At 36.9% G+C, this 20,289-nt stretch overlaps 1 protein-coding gene across 6 annotated transcripts; it reads left to right on the top strand.

The window, feature by feature from the left end:
* The first annotated feature begins 2,818 nt into the window (after positions 1-2,818).
* LOC104899064 (UDP-N-acetylglucosamine transferase subunit ALG14) lies at positions 2,819-19,952 on the top strand. Of its 6 annotated transcripts, none has more exons than XM_048648039.2 (9): positions 2,820-3,046; positions 3,640-3,697; positions 8,044-8,117; positions 8,628-8,686; positions 8,797-8,985; positions 9,542-9,681; positions 18,876-19,013; positions 19,100-19,159; positions 19,631-19,952. In XM_048648039.2, exons 5-9 carry the CDS (start codon positions 8,829-8,831, stop codon positions 19,805-19,807), a joined length of 672 nt encoding a protein of 223 aa, XP_048503996.1. In that variant the 5' UTR covers positions 2,820-3,046; positions 3,640-3,697; positions 8,044-8,117; positions 8,628-8,686; positions 8,797-8,828; the 3' UTR covers positions 19,808-19,952. The 6 variants fall into 6 exon arrangements, with proteins under 6 accessions (XP_010684499.1, XP_048503996.1, XP_048503995.1 ...); XM_048648038.2 differs by having other exon boundaries at positions 8,034-8,117; XM_010686197.4 differs by lacking the exon at positions 8,628-8,686 and having other exon boundaries at positions 2,819-3,046; positions 8,034-8,117; positions 18,879-19,013.
* The last annotated feature ends 337 nt before the right edge of the window (positions 19,953-20,289 follow it).

Here is a 20,289-nt window from a genome sequence, read left to right as displayed (position 1 = left end):
AGGACGAATCGTTTCAAAGACTTGATCTCCTCTTTGATCAAGTTCATATATTTACCCATGGACGCCTCCTTACACTCAAAATCCCCGTTCACTTGACTGACCACCAACAGAGAGTCAGTTTTAGCCTCAATCTCCAAGGCCCCAGCCGCTTTGCACATTTTTATGCCGGCTAAGAGAGCTTCATACTCTGCCTCGTTGTTTGAGGCCTGGAATTGGAACTTCATTGCATATTCAAATTTATCCCCTTCAGGTGATTGGAAAATGATTCCGGCCCCACATCCATTCGCAGTGGATGATCAGTCCACTATTAGGGTCCAATGCCTCCTTCCCTCTACTGGGTCTTGGACGCTTTCTACCGTAGGCCGGGTAAGCTCTACAATAAAATCTGCTAGAGCTTGCCCCTTGATTGCCTTTCGAGGCTCGAATGTTAAGTCAAACATATTGAGTTCAACGGCCCATTTCAACATTCGGCCATTAAACTCTAAAGCCCAACAAAATTTATCTAGGCATATAAAGGGGAGAGATATGTTTTAACATACCTCTGCTTCAACTAGTGAAGCACGGCAGAGAGGGCTGCCACGAAGGAGGTCGAAACTCCGGCAAATGACAGCGAGGCAAGGCAGAATGTGGCGGCATCGGGAGGCGCGGGGTGCGGTGGTGCTGGGGCGGTGCGAACAGTGGCAGTCAGGCAAGATAGAACAACGAAAGAGGGAAGAAAGAGTTGGGCCAGAGGAGAGAGGAATGCGGGCGACGGAGAAGGGTTGGCGGTGCGAACAGTGGCAGTCAGGCAAAGAGAGAACAACGAAAGAGGGAAGAAAGAGTTGGGCCAGAGGAGAGAGGAATGCGGGCGACGGAGAAGGGTTGGTTGTGCTGTGGGTGGCGCACAGGAGGTCCACTGCTTGGGGAGGTGGCAGCTACCGACGGTGGTGCTCCGGTGGTGCTGCGATGGCTAAACGAAAACATAGGGATGGGAGAGAGTGCGAAAAACAGAGAGTTTGAGGGTGGTTCTTGAGTGGAGGTTTCCGGCGAGGGTTAGGGAATTCTAGTAAGATGAAGATGGTGGAAAGCAGAGTGGTGAGTGTGTGATGAATGGTGGAGCAACTATGACTATTTATAGCCATTGTTGAGGTTTAATTCTTGTCAATTAGGTGGGTTGATTTGATGAAAAAATATGAATTTTGTGAGAGTTTGTTTTGGGTATGGATTTTTAATTCAAGTAGAGTTTGTTTATGTAAAATAATCATGGGTTGAATTAAAATTCCATTGTTGGGTCGTTTGTGAAGAGAAAAAAAATGGAGATGGGTTGAAATTCTTGAAGCCGTATTTCTGAGTTTAAGTTTTCCTTTTTCTTTTTTTTCTTTTCTTTTCTCTTTTTCTTTTCCTTTTTATTTTAACTACCAACTATTTTGTGTAGTAATTAATTTGTTATTTATTTTGTTTTCTTACTTTAACTGATGTTATTCTTTAAGCTAACATAATTTGTTATTATTTACAACTCTTGCCATATATATATATATATATATAACGAACTAATTATCATTACTTATGGGTAAAGGAAAAATTTAGCCACTAATTATTATTATTTAATTTAAGCAAGTTTAAACTTTCGAGTTATTACAAGAACCTTATCCAGACCAACTAAATCTTCATCTAAGCCTTAAGCCTTAAGCCTTAAACCTTTTCATCAATCCTAACTCCTTTTTCAAAGTATCTCCAAGCCCACTAAGTTGAAACCTTGAAAGGAAGGCCTAGGAAAAAATTAGGGTACAAAAAAAATCAGATCGGGAACTACAAATGGCTTGATTCCAAAAGGATACATAGGAAACATCATCTCTAGGTCCGATCGCTTCAATAAAACAAATTAGTCGTGGTCTAAAGATTTGATTTTTAAGAATTTAGGAGCATAATCTATTACTAGATCCCGACTTAGACTCGAGTTTGAACCTAGCCTCGTCAAAACCTTTTCCCACCTACACATTCATTTGAGTCATAAAATTAATTTTTTAAATTTTGTAATCCAAGCTCTCCTTTTCTTGAAGTACTCTTTGAAAATTACATGGTTTCTGGCGATATTTGACTTTGCCTATATCAACTTCCCAATAAAAAATCTCCAATGAAAACTTTCAACGCTCAAGACAGTTCAAGTACATTTCAATCAAGGCTCAAGCCTAACTAGCTTTATATGCACGCTATGCGTGCGAAATAATCATCAAAATTAAATTGATTGCATAATTACATTTACTTTCTCCCCTACTTTCATCTATCCCAATTTACGTTCTGTTTGATTTTTGATGATTTATTAAATAATTAATCGAAGTGGGTGAGCTTAAGCTGAAGATTAGCTAGCTAAGAATATATAACAGAGGGGATTGATTGAGTGACCCTAAGAGTTGCCAACCCTCTTATTATTGAATTTTCATTGGTTGGGAATACATTAAAATTGTTGAAGATGAAAGTCCTTATTTCTTCATCTTTTAGTAAAGATTAATGATATTGTTTTTTAAATATTCATTCAAGGTGATTTCTTGGCTTTTGTGAAAGTTCCTTACTACTCCCTCCGGTCATTATTAGTTTACCCGTTACTTTTGCACAAAGTTTTAGGAAAATAATATTGTTGGACATAGAAAGAAAGAGAGAAGATTAATTTATATTAAAGTTGAATGTTTATGTCATGGAAATTTAGTGGTCCCATTTCAAAAATAGAAATAAAAGAAATGGGTAAACTAATAAGGGACATCCAAAATAGAAATACGGGTAAAGTAATAAAGACCGGATGTAGTAATTGATAACTAAAAGAAAAGGCAATTGGAAATGATGAAACATAATTAAGCTCGTCATAAACCCTTCAAGATCAAACCTCATGCCCACCGGTGTTAACCCCCACACCATTCTCTCCCACACCACAAACAACACCGCCACCACATTTTTTGAGTCAAACGAAAGAATTTAAAATCCCATTTTTTTAGCAAAATTTCGACGACAACAGTTGAAGGGAAAGGAAGAAAGATCTTCAAAAGTTGGATTTTTGATGTTCAGTAGTAGATAGGTAAGGTCTATAAATTTTCTTTTTTGGAATTATAGGGCTTTTGCTTAAGCGAATTTTTATTAAAGTTTCTTTTTGTAAAGTTCACATAACCACACGGTATTGGATGAATTTTAATTTCCCAGTCAATTTGTATTTTAATTCCTGAAAAGATTACATTTTGATATTTGGGAATACACATAATCTTTAAAATTGAATTATTGTCCCTCACTAAATCATGGTTTGATTCGGCTTATTTGATTCATAAGTTTTTCCCTCAATCAGATTGATTTGTGAGAAAAGAAGATTACATAATCTTTCGGAATTAACTGATTCTCTGTTGTCTGTTCTTTCACGCTGACGCACTAATTTTCTTTCTCCTACCTCGACGCCCGGTGACATTGCCGCTGTTACTCTCGTCTATTTTCTGTCTCCTCCATGGGCGATATTACGCTTTTTTAAGGCTTGTTTTAATTTTTGTTTTGGTGGATTTTCCAGTACCAATTTAAATTATTTTATGCCGATTTTTAGTTTAATTTAATGATTTTAATTTCTGAGATTATTTTTCTGATTTTATTACTTAGTTTAATTTACTGATTTTTATTTGGTTTATGCAGATTTTGGTGTTGGAGGACTGATTTTGACAATTTAAAACAATTACAAAGAATAATTGAGGTGCAGGTTTCTTTCTTTGCAATTAATATTTATTGTGTTGTTTAATGATTGCGTGAAATTTTATGTCAATTATGCCTTCTCTAGCTAGAAAATTTGATTCGGCCATTGTACGTGCTTTTGAAAAATGGAAATGATAATCCTGGTGTTGGTAATTATATTATAAATATTTTTGAGACCATTGTATTCTTTTGAATTATTTTATAAGGGCCTCATTTTCAACTTTGAGCACGGGCCTTTATATTATTCGGACCAACCCTAAGGATATATATACTTATTTAATATATATATAATACTAGAGTCAATTATGATATGTAGATGATACTTTTTTACCAGGCAAGTGCATTTATTTGATTGAGGTTCCTTAGTTTGTATAAGAAATACACTACCTGTAGCAATCTAAGTTGTAGTTGCTTGCTGGCACTTTGTGTTTATGTTAGTTGCTGCAGCACTTGCAGTTGCAGCACTAGTTTCAATGGGGACCATGGCATAGGCCTCCACCGATAGTTTGAACTAACTAACTAACGCATCCTAAGAGCAATGCCAATGGTGATGAGTTTGATCACCAAATTTCCCTACTTATTCATGTTTTGTTCATTTCATGAACAAATGTATCACATCCACTCCATTCATGAACAAAAAAACCATCAAACTCCACTTTATCTCTCATACTTTTTACTAACCCACCTCAACTTTCTCTCTCCTATTTCTCTTTCCTACTTCAATTAATAATATAATTTACATATTAAAAATAAAAATGAATCATCTTATGATTACTTAAAATTATAATAATTAATTTACACAATTTTTTCCTCTTTTTAGGTGAGGAGGAGAAGGTAAAACATTATAGAGAAAAATGATGTATAAATATTTCTAGAGAGAGAAAGGTGAGGAGGAGAAGTGTTTTTTTTTGTTGGGAAATATATCAATATGGGTATTATTTTATAGAGGGGAAAAAATATGAATTTTGACATTTTTTTTTGAAATAGGGATTTTCTGAAAAATTCCGAAATTTCCCAAAAATACACTGCAGCAGCCATGTGGCAGCTTGCCACTGGCTGTGTGTCATTCTAACCTCTTTTTCTTCAATGCACCGTGATGAGTTTGTTCACCATGTGAACAATGACATATTTTGTCATTTGGTGAAGACATTTATGTCACCAATGGGATCCAAGTTTTTTTTGTTCAATCCAAAATTTCAGATCTTGGTGATGGGTTTGATCACGATTGGCATTGCTCTAATAGTAGTTTGAAAAGGTTTACAATAATGAAATCTTGAACGGACTAATTAAGAACACTTTGATGCGTGACTTCATTGCTTGATTAACGTACCCACAAAACAGCATGCTTCTTGATGATCGAAATCCCTCAAACACGTACTCCATCGACACTCGAAGGAGGTTTGTATGTTTGTGTGTGAGTTTAATGCTTGTATTGAGTGGTTTTGTAGTAATAAGAACGTATAATTTAAGGCAAAATTAGTAATAACCACCTATTATATACCACTTTTTGGAAATAATCCCCTAATTATTTTTTTTAAAAAAATTTAACCATTTTATAAGTGCAAAATTTTTAAATCATCACCTATTAACGATCATACACCCTCTGACCGCCCCTTCAACCACCCACCTTCAGAATGCACCCCCATTGACCACACCACCTTCGACCACAACCTTCGAAATCGAGCCATCAAATCAAGCAATGGGGTGGGTTTTGGAAGGGAGGTGGTGGTGGGTTGCGGTCAGGGTAGGTTTTCGAAGGGTGCTGGTGGTGGTGGTGGGTGGTCGAACAAGGTGGTCAAAGGGTGATACTACTAGTATGTGGTTATTTATAAAAATTTTGCACTTATAAAGTGGTTACATTAAAAAAAAACATATTAGGTGGTTATATATTTTCAAAAAGGGTAGATAATATGTGTTTATTACCAATTTTACCTTAATTTAACTCTATACTCGACAAACCAAGATATAGAGGATCTTGACTTGTTTGAGATCAGACAAACCACAAAGCAAGCTAATGCTTTCACAATAGTCGGACAAACCAGGTGCATGATTTCTAGACAAACCAAGAATAACGTACGTAACTTTGGCTGAATTATGTGAAGATTTTATTTTGATGATTGATCTCATAATACAGCCCTATATTCTTACTAGTAGATGTAATCCTATATGCAAATTAAAGTCCTAATTGGGGTTGGAACAAGCCTCCAACTCACCTCTAATAATGACTTATTAAACAGCTCAATACAAGAAGCACCACAAACCGACAACAACTATCACAATAATAACAATAGCTAACAACTATAATCTCTATTATATAAGGGAAGGGGGGAGCAATGGTGTCTACCAAATGAGGGAATTTCGTGGGTGGCATGGGAAAGGGAGGGTGAGGGGATTTCGAGGGTGGCTCAGGAGAGGGGAGTTGAGGGTGAGGGGATTTCGAGGGTGGCTGGGGAGGGGTGGGAAGGGGAGAGGAGAGAGGATAGGATTTTGGGGGTAGCTGGGGAGGGGGTGGGATTTCGAGGGTGGGGGTGTGAGAGAGGGATGGGATTTTGGGGTTGGGTGGGGAGGGGGGTGGGAGGGGGAGGTGTAGCAAGGGAGGGAGGAAATAGGAGAGAGAAAAAGGAAGAGGGAAACTAACTTAAGAAATTTTAAAAAATTTAACTGGTTAAACAGGTAAAAAGTCATTTGGGACCATTTTTGGCAACAGTGATACATAGACATAGTTGGGACCGCTCACAACTAATCTTTAGTTGAGACTCCAAATGGCGGAATGCCCATAGTTGAGACTATTACTGTCATTTTTTCCAAAGTGGAAAGGAGTGTCAACTATAGCAATTAAGGAGTTAAGTAACATAGAATTTGCTGCAATATATCCCTAAAATAACAAATTAAACCAGTAAAAATAAATCGTAAATTAAACCAATAAACTTTTGTTCACAATGCATAAGTAAAACACTTTCATGAATCCACAATTTTCCTCAATTTAAATTAATTGGACTTTGTATGAAAGAATTTTAATCAGTTTTGAGGTGAGTTTAGTGGAAGAAGAGATGAATTTATACTTTATAAACTCTAATCAGGGAGAAAGAGGGTTGAAAAGGGGGAGAAATTCCATCATGTAGCCGCACTTGGCCGAACATTAAACCTAAGACCGAGTCAAGGTTGCGTTTTTAGTGAATAAGGTTATGTAAGGTGGTAAAATTCAAAGAACAAAACAAAAGGTGGTAAGGCACAAATTGAGTAAAAGAAAAGGTGGTAAAAACAAAAATAACCTTAAAATAAGGAGAAAATCCTTACAAATCTAAGTGTTGTATTTTGTAATATTTTGCTTATATTTGAAAGTTGTTTCATTATAAAAAGATAATCTTCATATGAGTGATCATAGTACTTTATCGAATTAGAGTCTTTGTGTCTAACTGTATCTCATGCCTTCTATTTAAAACAACAATCCATAATCATGTAGAAGGGTAAGAAAGCATTCATAATTTGATAAAAGTGTCTGGTCAGTTGGACTACATCTCAAGTAGGCTCTAAAAGCCACACCCAATCATCTAGTCTACCAAGAAAGATAAGATGATAATGTGTTGCAATATATGCACACAGTTCAGATGACAAAGCTATACTCGTAAAGAGAAAAGCCCATTCACATTGTCCACATCACATAACTTCTTCCACCAGATCCAAATAACAAATATATCTTCCAACAGAGCACCTCAGAACATAGCAAAGCAATCAGATTGATAGATACATTCGTCACCAAAAGATCTACATAGTAACCCAAGAACTCATGAATCTCCAATACATAAGTCTTACACAATATGATACTGAAGAAAGATGAAAGAAATCAAAATCCCTGTGGACTAAAAATTCAATGAGCTGTCTTTGTAATGAGAATGTCATATGTTTTTATTGTCTGCGATATTAATTTTTGGTAAGTTTCGATTACGATTTCTTTTAATTGATTGGATCTAAATTTAATTTGATTGAATTTTTTTATTGGCAAGTTTATGTGATTAACAATTATATGAGTTGATTGGATTTTATAGAGATTTGAATGAAATTCTTTTTGGTAAGTTTATGTGTGCAATGGTTTTACATTGTGGAGGGGTGAATATGTAAATTCAAAGGGGGACACCATTGCTCCCCCCTTGGCTTATATATCATATAAAATAATGATTATTAATGTATTTATTCATAAATATTATTTTAAAATATCCAAAATACTATTATTAGTATTCATTATTATTCCTTATCATTATGATTATTAATTAATATTCATATTATTATTGTTTAAATATTATTTATATATTTATTACATTTAATTTAATTCAATTCAGTTTAATTCAGCTGTTTTGTGTCGAAGAGAACCGACCCTAATTCAATTCAAAGTCATTGATTGGGATTCTTGAGAAAGTTGCGAGGTATTCTTCAATTTTTTACGAGGACAGTGCTAAAGTGATACTTCCTCCGTTTAGAAATAGTTGCACCATTTCTATTTTGTGCACTATTCACATCTTACACTTAGATTGTCTTTGGTGATTTATATTTTAGGAAAAACATAGTCATGTGGGATCTTGTTAGATTTGTCTCGATGTAAATTTTTTTAATATCAACTTTTTATAATTTTTACTTATTGATAATTAAAGATATTAATGGTTGAAATCATACATCGGCATGCGTGAAAAGTAGAAACGGTGCAACTATTTCTAAACGGAGGAAGTATATTGTATAAGTTCATGTCATCATGTGCTAATTAATTTCTCTTTATTTCCCAACCTGCAAATCTGTAATCCCAAACTTTTCTCTTTTCATTTTCTTTGTGAAAATAAAGAACCAAATGTTGAGTTTCATTATTTACCATTCTGAAAAACGCAACAAAACTAACTTCAACTATCAAGTTTTTCATTAATTAGTCTCCAATTGAAATGCAGAAGACTTCATCGGCACAGTGACCTTAAATCCAAGATATCTTCTTCCCCATCTTATTTTGGTTTATTACTTTTCGTTTCAAGTTTGGATTTTTCTTACGAAATTTGATAGAAAAATCGTTGATAACTCAGCTTAATTGTCTGGTTTTGGTTGTCTTCTCTTTTTTTCTAGGGTTCATTTCGTTTCGGAAATTTTTGGCGATCATGAGAGAGTTAATTTCAGTGGCGGAATTATCTGGAATCATAATAGTTGTTTTAACATTGATTCTACTTCGATTAGTTTATGTTCTACATCGATGTGGTAAACCCTTCCAAAATACTGCTGCAAAACCTCTCATTACCCTCATTGTTCTTGGTTCAGGTTAGCTCATTCATCTATCTTTGCGTGATTCAACTGCATTAAATCCGAGGATTCTTAATTGGCTAGTTGTAAATAACCCCAAACAAAAGATTATTTCGAACCTACACTGATGGAGATTTTGAAATAGCATAGAACAACATGAGAATGTGATACGACAAGATAGGAAAAAATAGACAGGGAAGGGGTCACCCACTTATTTACTCGTAATTGTCAAAGCGAGCCCCTTTATTTGTTGGATAGATTTCATGTTAAGTAATATGTTTGGGTTTTGGGAGAGTTTGGAGAATGCCGTTTTGCTTTTTCATTATTAAGTAGAATTAATTTGAAGCTCTATAGGAATCTATGACCCAGCCTAGCTGAATTCGGGCAAAAGATAGGAGATCATGGAAAAAGGGGGTTGATTGGCTTGATCTGTTGATATGTCGAAGTGGCAAGAGTTATGTTCTTCGAACCTAGGCTAATAACCGTTATCTTGTTGGAGTTTTTAGTGATTAATCCGTATATTTTTTTTTCCAAATAGAACTATAATTCTTTGTATCTGTTATCATGCTGGTAGGTGGTCACACAGCTGAGATGATTAATCTCTTGTTGGTGCTCAAGAAGGACAGGTTTATACCTAGATTTTATGTAGCTGCTGCCACTGATAATATGAGTTTGCAGAAAGCTCAAACATTTGAGTGCTCTTCGAGTAATGAGGTAATTGGCCCCTCCTTCCTGTTTTAACATCTAACTTTTGTGTTGGAGGTGCATTCAAAGATCTGTGTTATGAATGTTTTCCATTGTAGTGGACTTGATTTTGAGAATAGCACACTTTATATTTTTTCATTTATGTCAAAGACTTGTGCTCATTGCTATGTTTTTATGTTGCTGGATTCATTTTTGTATAACATAAGACTTAGATTATAAGGATATACATATATTAATTGGGGGTGTGCTTTTGTTTTGGATTTATTGAACATGGACATAACTAAAAGTTTTGGGCTCTCTGATTAAATATAGTACTTCTCTCCTATGTCTTTCTATGTTTTTGATCACTCTTCATGTCAATCAGTCAATAGCTACTTGCTGTTTGTTCTGTTTAATCTGATGTTCAGATTGTGTCATAACTCATAAAGTTAAATGTTCTTGACATATCTTTTTTCCCCCTCCATTTCTCCTTGTTTTTTGGGTTATAGTTTCTAAATGGGACTTAAAAGGGTCTGTCTCGCTCTGTGTCACTGTCACATGGCTTGGTGATTAGGGAGCTATAAGTGTATTATCTGCTGGAGGTAATATGATTGTATGATGGTCAAATGGAGAAAGTTAGAAATGCAAAGTTTAGACTATCTGGCTGGCAAGAGCTGGCAAAATTTTCAAGCATGCGTATATCTTGTTGACATTAGGTTATAGAAGAATAAGTTAGTCATACAGTGATGCTTACAGATACTTTTCACTCAAATATGGAACACTGCGGGCTGCTTCCTCTTCAATATTTGTTGATAAGCACTCTGTGCTATTCTTTTGCCTTAGAAGTGATTTCTACTTTGAGGAGTAGGGCATAAGCCTGTTACAATTGTGATAGCATAATTAATGTAATTGATGTGAAGAAATCATTTCAGTTGCTCAATGTTTTTGAGTTAGTTCTAAAAGTGTGAAGAGGATAAAGTTGCTTACTGAAAGCCCGAAGCCATAGAAGGAAACTTTAGGATTTGCATTGTCAAAAGAAGGCATTAGGATTACAAAGTAATGTAATTTAGGATGCTGAAGCTAGCCAATGAAAATTTTCTCCGGCTGAGTGCATTAAGAGTGAGGTTCTATTTTATAGTAGTCTGCTTATCAGGCTATCCGCTTAGGCTGCTGCATAGCGAGTCTGAAGTATGAATGTTTCAGAAGTAACCTCTCTGTATCTGTAGTGAGTAACATATAAATCTTGTTGTTTTTCACTATCTAGTTGACATGGAGAGCATGCTCGTAATGATGTGGCCAATAGCAGTATTTGATGTGAACTTTCTTTGAAAAGCCATATTGATATCATTCTGGAAGTTTTGGTTTATAGAAGTCGAGATTTATTGAATTTTTAGTCCATAGGGATTTTGATTTCTTTCATGTTTCTTGAGTATCATATTGTGTACGACTTATGTATTGGAGATTCATGAGTTCTTGGGTTACCATGTAGATCTTTTGGCGACGAATGTATCTATCAATCTGATTGCTTTGCTCTGAGGTGCTCTGTTGGAAGATATGTTTGTTATTTGGATCTGGTGGAAAAAGTTATGTGCTGTGGACTATGTGAATGGGCTTTTCTCTTTACGAGTATAGCTTTGTCATCTGAATTGTGTGCATATATTGCAACAAATTATCATCTTATCTTTCTTGGTAGACTAGATGATTGGGTGTGGCTTTTAGAGCCTACTTGAGATGTAGTTCAACTGACTAGACACTTTTTTTTTTGGCAATTAAAAGTTATTATTGATAACCAAAAAAAGAGGTACAAACAATATCCCCAAAAAGAAGACCTAAGGACAGCTACCTTATACAACTGAACTACAGCAAGAGCCTAAGCTTACACATAGCTTAGACCTCATACAAACAGACTCTTCTAGAGGATTACAAACAAACAACTAGCATCATGAACCAAACCCTAGCTCTATTACATCAATAGCAGCTGATTAATCTGGGAATCATTCCTACAAGCAATGTGGAATACTATTACCCTAAACACTTGTTGGGTAGGCATGAGCTTATTATCAAAGATTTTTTTGTTCCTTTGAATCCAGATGTGGTAGATGCTTTCCACAAATAGCATGTTGTAAAGTTGATGCTTCCTTCTATTGCCTCTACTCTGGGTGGCAACTTCAATAATCTCTGGAAGATGATAATGCATAATGGGGAAGTGAAACACCTTCATACATAAATTTCAGATGCTTCTACTACAACTGCATTGGAAGAATAGGTGTGCTTGTGTCTCTGGTGCAGCATTGCATAATACACATGTATCATCAGTCAGGATCCCCCATTGAAGCATTCTATCTTTAGTAGTTAATCTTCCCAAGAGTAGAAGCCAAGTAATGAACAAGGCTCTTGGACTAGCTCTACTGTTACAAATAATTCTCTTCCATGGAACATGAGGTTTATCCCCTCCAGTAGAACTTTTTGATAGAGAATTTCTCATTATGTTCAAACTGCCTACAATTTGATGGATTCTCAAGATGCTCTCTAGCCTCCAGAATTTTCTTCATTGCCCAAGACAATCTATTAGGGATCACCATACTCCACACATCTCTGCGTTTGATGTAGTATGTATGAAGCCACTTCATCCACAGTCTATCTTGTCCTTGAGCTAAAGCCCAAAAATGTTTTCCAATGGCAGCTTTGTTCCAAATGATGCTCTCCTTGAAATTGAGGCCCCTATTTGTCTTTTTATGACATAAATCATCCCATGTTACTGGTGCCTTCTTAGAATCAGCTGAACCAGTCCATAGGAAACTTCTAAGAATAGCTTGAATCTCCCTGAGCACTTTCTTTGGTAGTAGGAAGATTTGACTCCAATATAGTTGAATCCCCTTAAGAACTGATGAAATCAATTGACATCTCCCAGCATATGAAAGCTTTTTGGCAGTCCATAACTGAATTCTAGCAGCCACCTTTGTAATGAGAGGTTTGCATTCAGAGTAAAATAGCTTTCTAGCCTGCAAAGGTACCCCAGGTATCTAAATGGAAAGCTAACCACAGGGATTTGTAAGATGTTCTGCAGTCTAGCTCTTCCATCAGCAGAGATGCCAGCAAAATACACATTACTCTTGTCTAGGTTAGCAGCTACAGCTAGACCAAAACTCCTGGAAAGCAGTAAGCGTCAAAGTAATTGAGCTCATATCAGCTGTAGCAAATAGTAGCAAATCATCAGCAAACATCAAGTGTGTGATGCTGAGCTTCTCACATCTTGGATGGTAATTGAAATTTGGATTCTCCTTAAAGAGGAAAGGAGACAAGGGGTCACCTTATCTGAGCCCTTTCTTTGCAGTAAAACGTCTACTAGGGAGACCATTAACAAGTGTAGTGTAGGACACTGAAGTAACACACTCCTTTATCCAGCTCACAAATTTAGCAGGCAGCTCGGCTAGCATAGTGAATAGATATTCTACTGAATCATAGGCCTTCCTAAGGTCAATCTTCACCATACACCTTGGACTAATATTCTTAGTAGCATAGCCCTTAATAAGCTCTGTAGCTAAAAGAATATTGTCAGATATGGACCTATTAGGCATGAATCCTGCTTGGGCTAAATCAATAACATCACCCACAACTTTGTGTAATCTCAAAGTAAGAATTTTAGCAATGATTTTGTAAATTACAGTACAACAGGCTATACGCCTGTACTCTTTCACAGATGAAGGGTGAGCAACTTTAGGTCCAAGAGTAATCAAAGTATAATTGATAGCAGCAGGCAGTTCTCTAGTTTCAAAGAAAGCCCAAATGGCCTTAAAAACTTGATTTTTAATAATGTGCCAAACCTTCTTAAAGAAAAAGCTATTGTAGCCATCAATTCAAGGGGCCTTGTTATCATCAATGCTTTTAAGAGCACTATCAATTTCTTCTGTAGTGACTGGAGCAATGAGGTTCCTCGCACCTGAAATAACTTGTCTTCCATTCCTAATAATTGGAATATCCACCCCAGTATGGGAGGTGGCAGCAGTACCAAGTAACTTCTTGTAGAAATGCAGCACTTCAGTCGGTATATCAACATTTCTAATGAGTTTAACACCACTATCATCATAGTATATCAATACTATTTCTTACAAATCTTTCCTTCATTGAGTGGAAGAAAAAATGACTATTACTGTCCCCTAGTTTAAGCCATTGGATCCTTGATTTATGCCTATAAGCACTTTCTTCCACTGCCATGAGTTTCCTAAGAGCTGCAATTTGCATAGCCTCTTGAATATGAAAATTCTCATTCCCAAGATTACTCAATAGTGCAGTTTGAGTTATATTCAATTGCTCCTTGATATGAGCAATCCTAGCCTCCAGGTTTGCAAAGTCTCTCTTATGCATGACTTTCAAGTTGCCCTTCAATATCTTCAGCTTGTCCCACTTGCTGCATCGAGTTATGATCCTCAAAATCCTTCCAAGTATCACGAACTATATTAGCAAACTCTTCATGATATGCCATATAATTGAAAATTTTGAAAGGCATGCCCCCATGATTCTGAGTAGGAGCACACTTGAGCAACAAAGGACTATGGTCTGATAATCCACGGTTCAGAAATTCCACCACAACCCCTCATATTTCACCAGCCGGGGGGTAGGGTATTAACCAGACACCTATCAATTCTACCAAGCACCCTAGAATCACCCTGACTCTTATTGTTCCAAGAGAAGAAGTGCCCATAACTTCTTAACTCCAATAAATCAGTGATCTGTAAGCACTAAAGTCTTGGGTCTCATAGTTAGTGATAGGCCTACCTTGGAATCTATCATCAGGTGTAAGCACAGCATTAAAATCACCTAAAACACACCAAAGATCTTGAATGTTGCTATTAAGTCTAACAAGACTTGTCCAGAGATCTATTCTAGTTTCCATTGTGTGTAAACCATAAATAGTGGTAATTATCATTTGGTCCCCATTCTGTTTATCAGTAGCAACCCCATGAAACCATTGCTCATGCTTCTCAACTACTTCAAAGCCTACCACATCAGTATTCCACCCAACCCAAATTCTTCCTCTGTGAGAGAAATCATAATTATCCTCCCATTTCCAACAACTACCCATTTTTGTCCTAATTTTGCCACTATTATTACTTCTAACTTTAGTTTCTAAAAGGCCAATGACATTGACTTATTATTCTTCAGATATTTCTTCACTTCCACTACTGATGCAGGGTTGTTTAAACCCGTGACACTCCATGTGCTAATGATCATGTAGGGTCTAAGTGATAGGAACTACTCCCCCCTTCATCAATTCTTTGCACCACAGTCCCAGGACCTCCCTCAAAGCTAGTTTTCTTTTTGTTTCCAGAAGATGGAATGATACTCCATCAGTGTTCTAACCTCTGATGTTGTATCAGCAGCAAGCATTGCAATAGCTTTACCTTTATCAGCTCCAGTAGTAGGTGCCTCCACATAGCCAGTGTTGTCTCCCCCTCAGTTTCCCTTGCTTTCCTTCAACTTGTACAACCACTTCAGGCTGTTGTTCAACAGGCTTAGGGATCTCTACATGAACCTTGGGCACCCATTGTTGCTTAGGTGCTTCTGGTCTGGGGCCCATAGCAACCTTCTTTTTTCCACAATCATGGCCTGCTGTTTAACATCTATGGCAGAAGGGAGGAATCCAATCATAGTGCACTTTTTGTTCAACAATCTCTCCATGAACATCTTCTATATATACCACCTTAGGTACAGGCTTAGTGACATCCACTTCAATGAGTAATCTAGCAAATGAAACCCTCATTTGCCTTGTTGTACACTCATCAGCAAATAAAGGAACCCCCACCATACTTCCTATCCTACTAAGTGTCTCAAGACCCCAACAGTTGAGTGGGAGGTTAGGAAATCTAACCCATAAAGGGACCACTCCCATGATTTCTTCATGGAAATTGAAACTTGAAGTCCAAGCTTTCACTATCAAGGGTCGATTATTCAACGTAAAAGGTCCTGAAAATAGAATTTCATTTCTATCCTCCATATTCGCAAATTTCACTAAAAAGTATCCATCTTCATGAACACTTGAGGTTTGGCAATAATATTCCACTCCATAGCAATAAACCTAATAATAGTGCCAATAGTAGGTGTTTACCCCAACACATAAACCACCAGAGCATTAGCCCATACCTCAGCCAGCTTCCCCACTTCCTCTTTATCTATTTGAGCTACACTTTTCCCATTTTTTATATTAGGAGCAACAAATTTCAACGACATACCCTTAGAAGTAAGTTTCTTACCCTGAGAGCTGCCCAGGTTTTAGGAATGGACTTTTCAACCTGCTTAGCCTTCTCAGCACTTACTTCTCTGCTTTGAGGTACAGATGAATCCCCTACCCCCTTAGGCATTGCTACAACCTCTTCTCCTTCATTCATTTGCTCAGTAACCTTGTCAGCATCATCAACTATACTATGTACCTTCATCACCATAGTATGTTGACGTTGGCTAACTCTATTATGTTCAAAAGCTTGCCATAAAGCTGAAACTGCACTTTGTGTAGTCATCGAAACCGGTCCCGGAGTGGACACCAGAGTCACCATTACTTCATTCACTACAAAATCTGTGTTTTCTTCTTTCTACCCATTATTATGCCTGAAATCTAGTAAATTATACCTTACTTAGCTTCGGGTTAACCATGGAGTCAAAAATCATAAACCCCAATGGCGCCTTTTTCGAGAGTCTTTGTATTTTACTGACCAGACACTTTTATCAAATTATGAATGCTTTCTTACCCTTCTACATGATTATGCATTGTTGTTTTAAATAGAAGGCATGAGTTACAGTTAGACACAAAGACTCTAATTAGATAAAGTACTATGATCACTCATGTGAAGATTATCTTTTATAATTAAATAACTTTCAAATATAAGAAAAATATTACAAAATAGAACAGTTAGATTTGTAAGGATTTTCTCCTTATTTTAAGGTTATTTTTGTTTTTTACCACCTTTTCTTTTACTCGATTTGTGCCTTACTACCTTTTGTTTTGTTCTTTGAATTTTACCACCTTACTTGACCTTATTCACTAAAAACGCAACCTTGACTCGGTCTTATTAGGTTTAATGTTCGGCCAAGTGGGGCTACGTGATGGAATTTCTCTCCCTTTTCATCCCTCTTTCTCCCTGATTAGAGTTTATAAAGTATAAATTCATCTCTTCTTCCACTAAACTCACCTCAAAACTGATGAAAATTCTTTCATACAAAGTCCAATTAATTTAGGTTTTGACTTCTCAGCCATAATCGACCTTAAATTGAGGAAAATTGTGGATTCATGAAAGTGTTTTACTTATGCATTGTGAACAAAAGTTTATTGGATTAATTTACGGTTTATTTTTACTGGTTTAATTTGTTATTTTAGGGATACATTGCAGCAAATTCTATGTTACTTAACTCCTTAATTGCTATAGTTGACACTCCTTTCCACTTTGGAAAAAATGACAGTAATAGTCTCAACTATGGGCGTTCCGCCATTTTGAGTCTCAACTAAAGATTAGTTCTGAGCGGTCCTAACTATGTATCACTGCCAAATGACTTTTTACTTGTTTAACCAGTTAAAATTTTTTAAATTTCTTAAGGTAGTTTCCCTCTTCTTTTTTCTCTCTCCTATTTCCTCCCTCCCTTGCTACACCTCCCCCTCCCACCCCCCTTCCCAGCCACCCCCAAAGTCCCATCCCTCTCTCACACCCCCACCCTCGAAATCCCACCCCCTCCCCAGCTACCCCCAAAATCCTATCCCCTCTCCTCTCCCCTTCCCACCCCCTCCCCAGCCACCCTCTAAATCCACTCACCCTCAACTCCCCTCTCCTGAGCCACCCTCGAAATCTCCTCCTCTTCCCTTTCCCATGCCACCCACGAAATTCCCTCCCCTTCAATGCAAAAACGCAAAGAAATCGAATCATAGCAAAGAAAATTGGGGGCAACAGTAGGGGATGGGGCTTCGGGGGTGTGCTCGATGGCAAGGGAGGAGGAGGGAATGACGAGGGGAATATGAGGGAGTGGCAGGGAGGAGAGAGAAAGAGGAGGAAGAAGAGGAAAGAAACCTAAAACCAGCTAGGAGGGAGGGTGTAAGAGAGAGAAGGACATGGTGGAGGGAGAAGTGAGAAAAAGGTGGAGGGAGAAGTGAGAAAAAGGTTGTGGCAAAAAATAAAAAACAAAAAAATGCGTTTTATTTGTTGTAGCAGGTCATTAACCTGCTGGGATCAATTTCAGTAAAAATGATGCATAGTTGGGACCGCTCAAAAATAATCCTTAGCTGGGACTAAAAATGGCGGAACTTCCATAATTGGAACTGTTCCTATCAATTTTTCCCACACAAAATTCTAACTATTTGATGTGTTGTAACTTCACGTTGAGGGTGTAAGAGAGAGGACATGGTGGAGGGAGAAGTGAGAAAAAGGTTGTGGCAAAAAATAAAAAACAAAAAAATGCGTTTTATTTGTTGTAGCAGGTCATTAACCTGCTGGGATCAATTTCAGTACAAATGATGCATAGTTGGGACCGCTCAAAAATAATCCTTAGCTGGGACTAAAAATGGCGGAACTTCCATAATTGGAACTGTTCCTATCAATTTTTCCCACACAAAATTCTAACTATTTGATGTGTTGTAACTTCACGTTGAGCTTAAATACATACTTATTGGTTGTTCGGACAGGATTAAGGTGGGTTAAGAAGTTTTTACCCTAACTTAGTTTGAGTTTGGATAAGAAAATTTTCAAGTATCAGATGGATTTGGAATAAAGTGAGCTGAAGTGAAAGACCAAGGAGAGAGAATGTGGAAGAGGGGGGGACAAAAAATCCTACAAGTGGGCCCTACCCTACTTGGCCTGAAAATATTCCCCTTGGAAGCAGGTCGAGTTAAAGTGGTAATTTTCATGAAATTAGGTTACTTAAGGTGGTAAAATCAAATACAATTGGTGGTAAAATCAAATACAATTGGCGGTAATGCAGAAAATGAGTAAAAGAAGTTGGTAAAAAACAAATAAAATCCTTCTCTATAAAAGAAGCATAAATAGCCGGTATGTTAATGAGAGACCCGAAGGTTCACTTTTAAATGCTTTGAGGTGCATCAACTGTATCGCTGAAATTGCTTTTGCTTTACGCATACTGTTTGGACAAATTAATATTCCTGTAGAGGACGTAGGTGCATGTGTTGGATCTTTGCCATTGCCCTTTGTATATTAAGGAGACATTTGCCTTCTCTTTTTTTGGTACAGAAGGGGATGGAAACTGCGCAGTACTTGCAGATATATCGCAGTCGGGAAGTTGGTCAGTCATATATAACTTCTGTTTGGACGACACTGATTGCAATTGCTCATGCATTGTGGCTGATGATTAAAATCAGACCTCAAGTGGTATGTATATATATACCTACTCCCATCTTTGCTTTCATTCATAGCTTGCGTTGTGAATGATGAGTTTTCTTGTTGTTTACTGCCAGATCCTCTGCAATGGCCCTGGTACTTGCATTCCTTTATGTGGAATTGCCCTTTTGTTTAAGGTAAGCTCTTGACCGGATTTGTATGAATATTGTCTCTAATAATACAATCTTTTGCCGGTTTAGTAGGCGCAGGATTATTTATATGTATACTTGTAATAAAAAAGTCTCTTCCCAAAAACCATGGCCGTGCTTGTCAATCTCAAGTAGCCCTTTTTTTCTAGTTGGTATTGAATTATATTGTAGACGCGTGAAGAAAAACGCATTCAGGCATGAATTCCCATCACCACATGCATTGACATGCAACTTCCTAAGCAAAGTTACATCTGATACTTGAAAATTTTCTTATTCCAAGTTTCAGATGGATTTGGAATAAAGTGAACCAATTCATACTGATACATGCCACTACATCTGATACTTGAAAATTGACATGCATTGACATGCAACTTCCTAAGCAAAATTACCATTACTAGTATTTAGTACCTAACGAACCATTAGTGTTAATTGGTTCGCACTCAAATCCAATTCTTCTAGGTATTGGGGATCAGATGGTCGTCGATATTCTACGTGGAGAGTATTGCAAGAGTTCAAAGGCTCTCTTTGAGTGGCTTGCTGCTGTACAAACTTAGAATGGCTGATCAACTTTACGTGCAATGGCCTCAACTGCAAAGGAAATATCCTCGATCTATTTACGTTGGTTGTCTCATGTAGCTGTTTATTGCAGGGTCACTTGTGTGGATTCTGCTATATGTGCTCCGTACTTAGGTGTAATCTTCATTCTTGTAATTTTTTTTTGAGATTTGAGTTTTGATCAATGTTTGCTTACAGAGTAATGGAATTTACACTTTTTGGTTGTTTTTGGCGCGGGGGTATGTACAGATAAATGATAAACCACTTTTTGCTAGATGTTTACAAACATCTAACAGGGGTAAAATTGTCAATATATATGAAAAAAAAAGTTGTCACTCAAACAAAAAAAGTATTCTCGAAAATTGTACACTGTCAGTTAAACAGATCTCGAAAATTTCGATGTTAATATATAGTGTTCATGCTACTACAACTAGTGTTCGTGTAACTATAACTAGTATTTATGTAACTAACAATAGTGTTTGTGTATAAAGAGATAGTGTCCGTATTTTTTTTACATATCTAAATAAGAGATAGAGAAGAGTAAAATAAAAATATGATGAAAT

Source organism: Beta vulgaris, chromosome 7 (genome assembly GCF_026745355.1).
Source record: "Beta vulgaris subsp. vulgaris cultivar EL10 chromosome 7, EL10.2, whole genome shotgun sequence".
Lineage (NCBI taxonomy): Eukaryota > Viridiplantae > Streptophyta > Magnoliopsida > Caryophyllales > Amaranthaceae > Beta > Beta vulgaris.
Note: the sequence above shows the minus strand (reverse complement) of the source record. Positions and strands in the feature narration are given on the sequence as shown.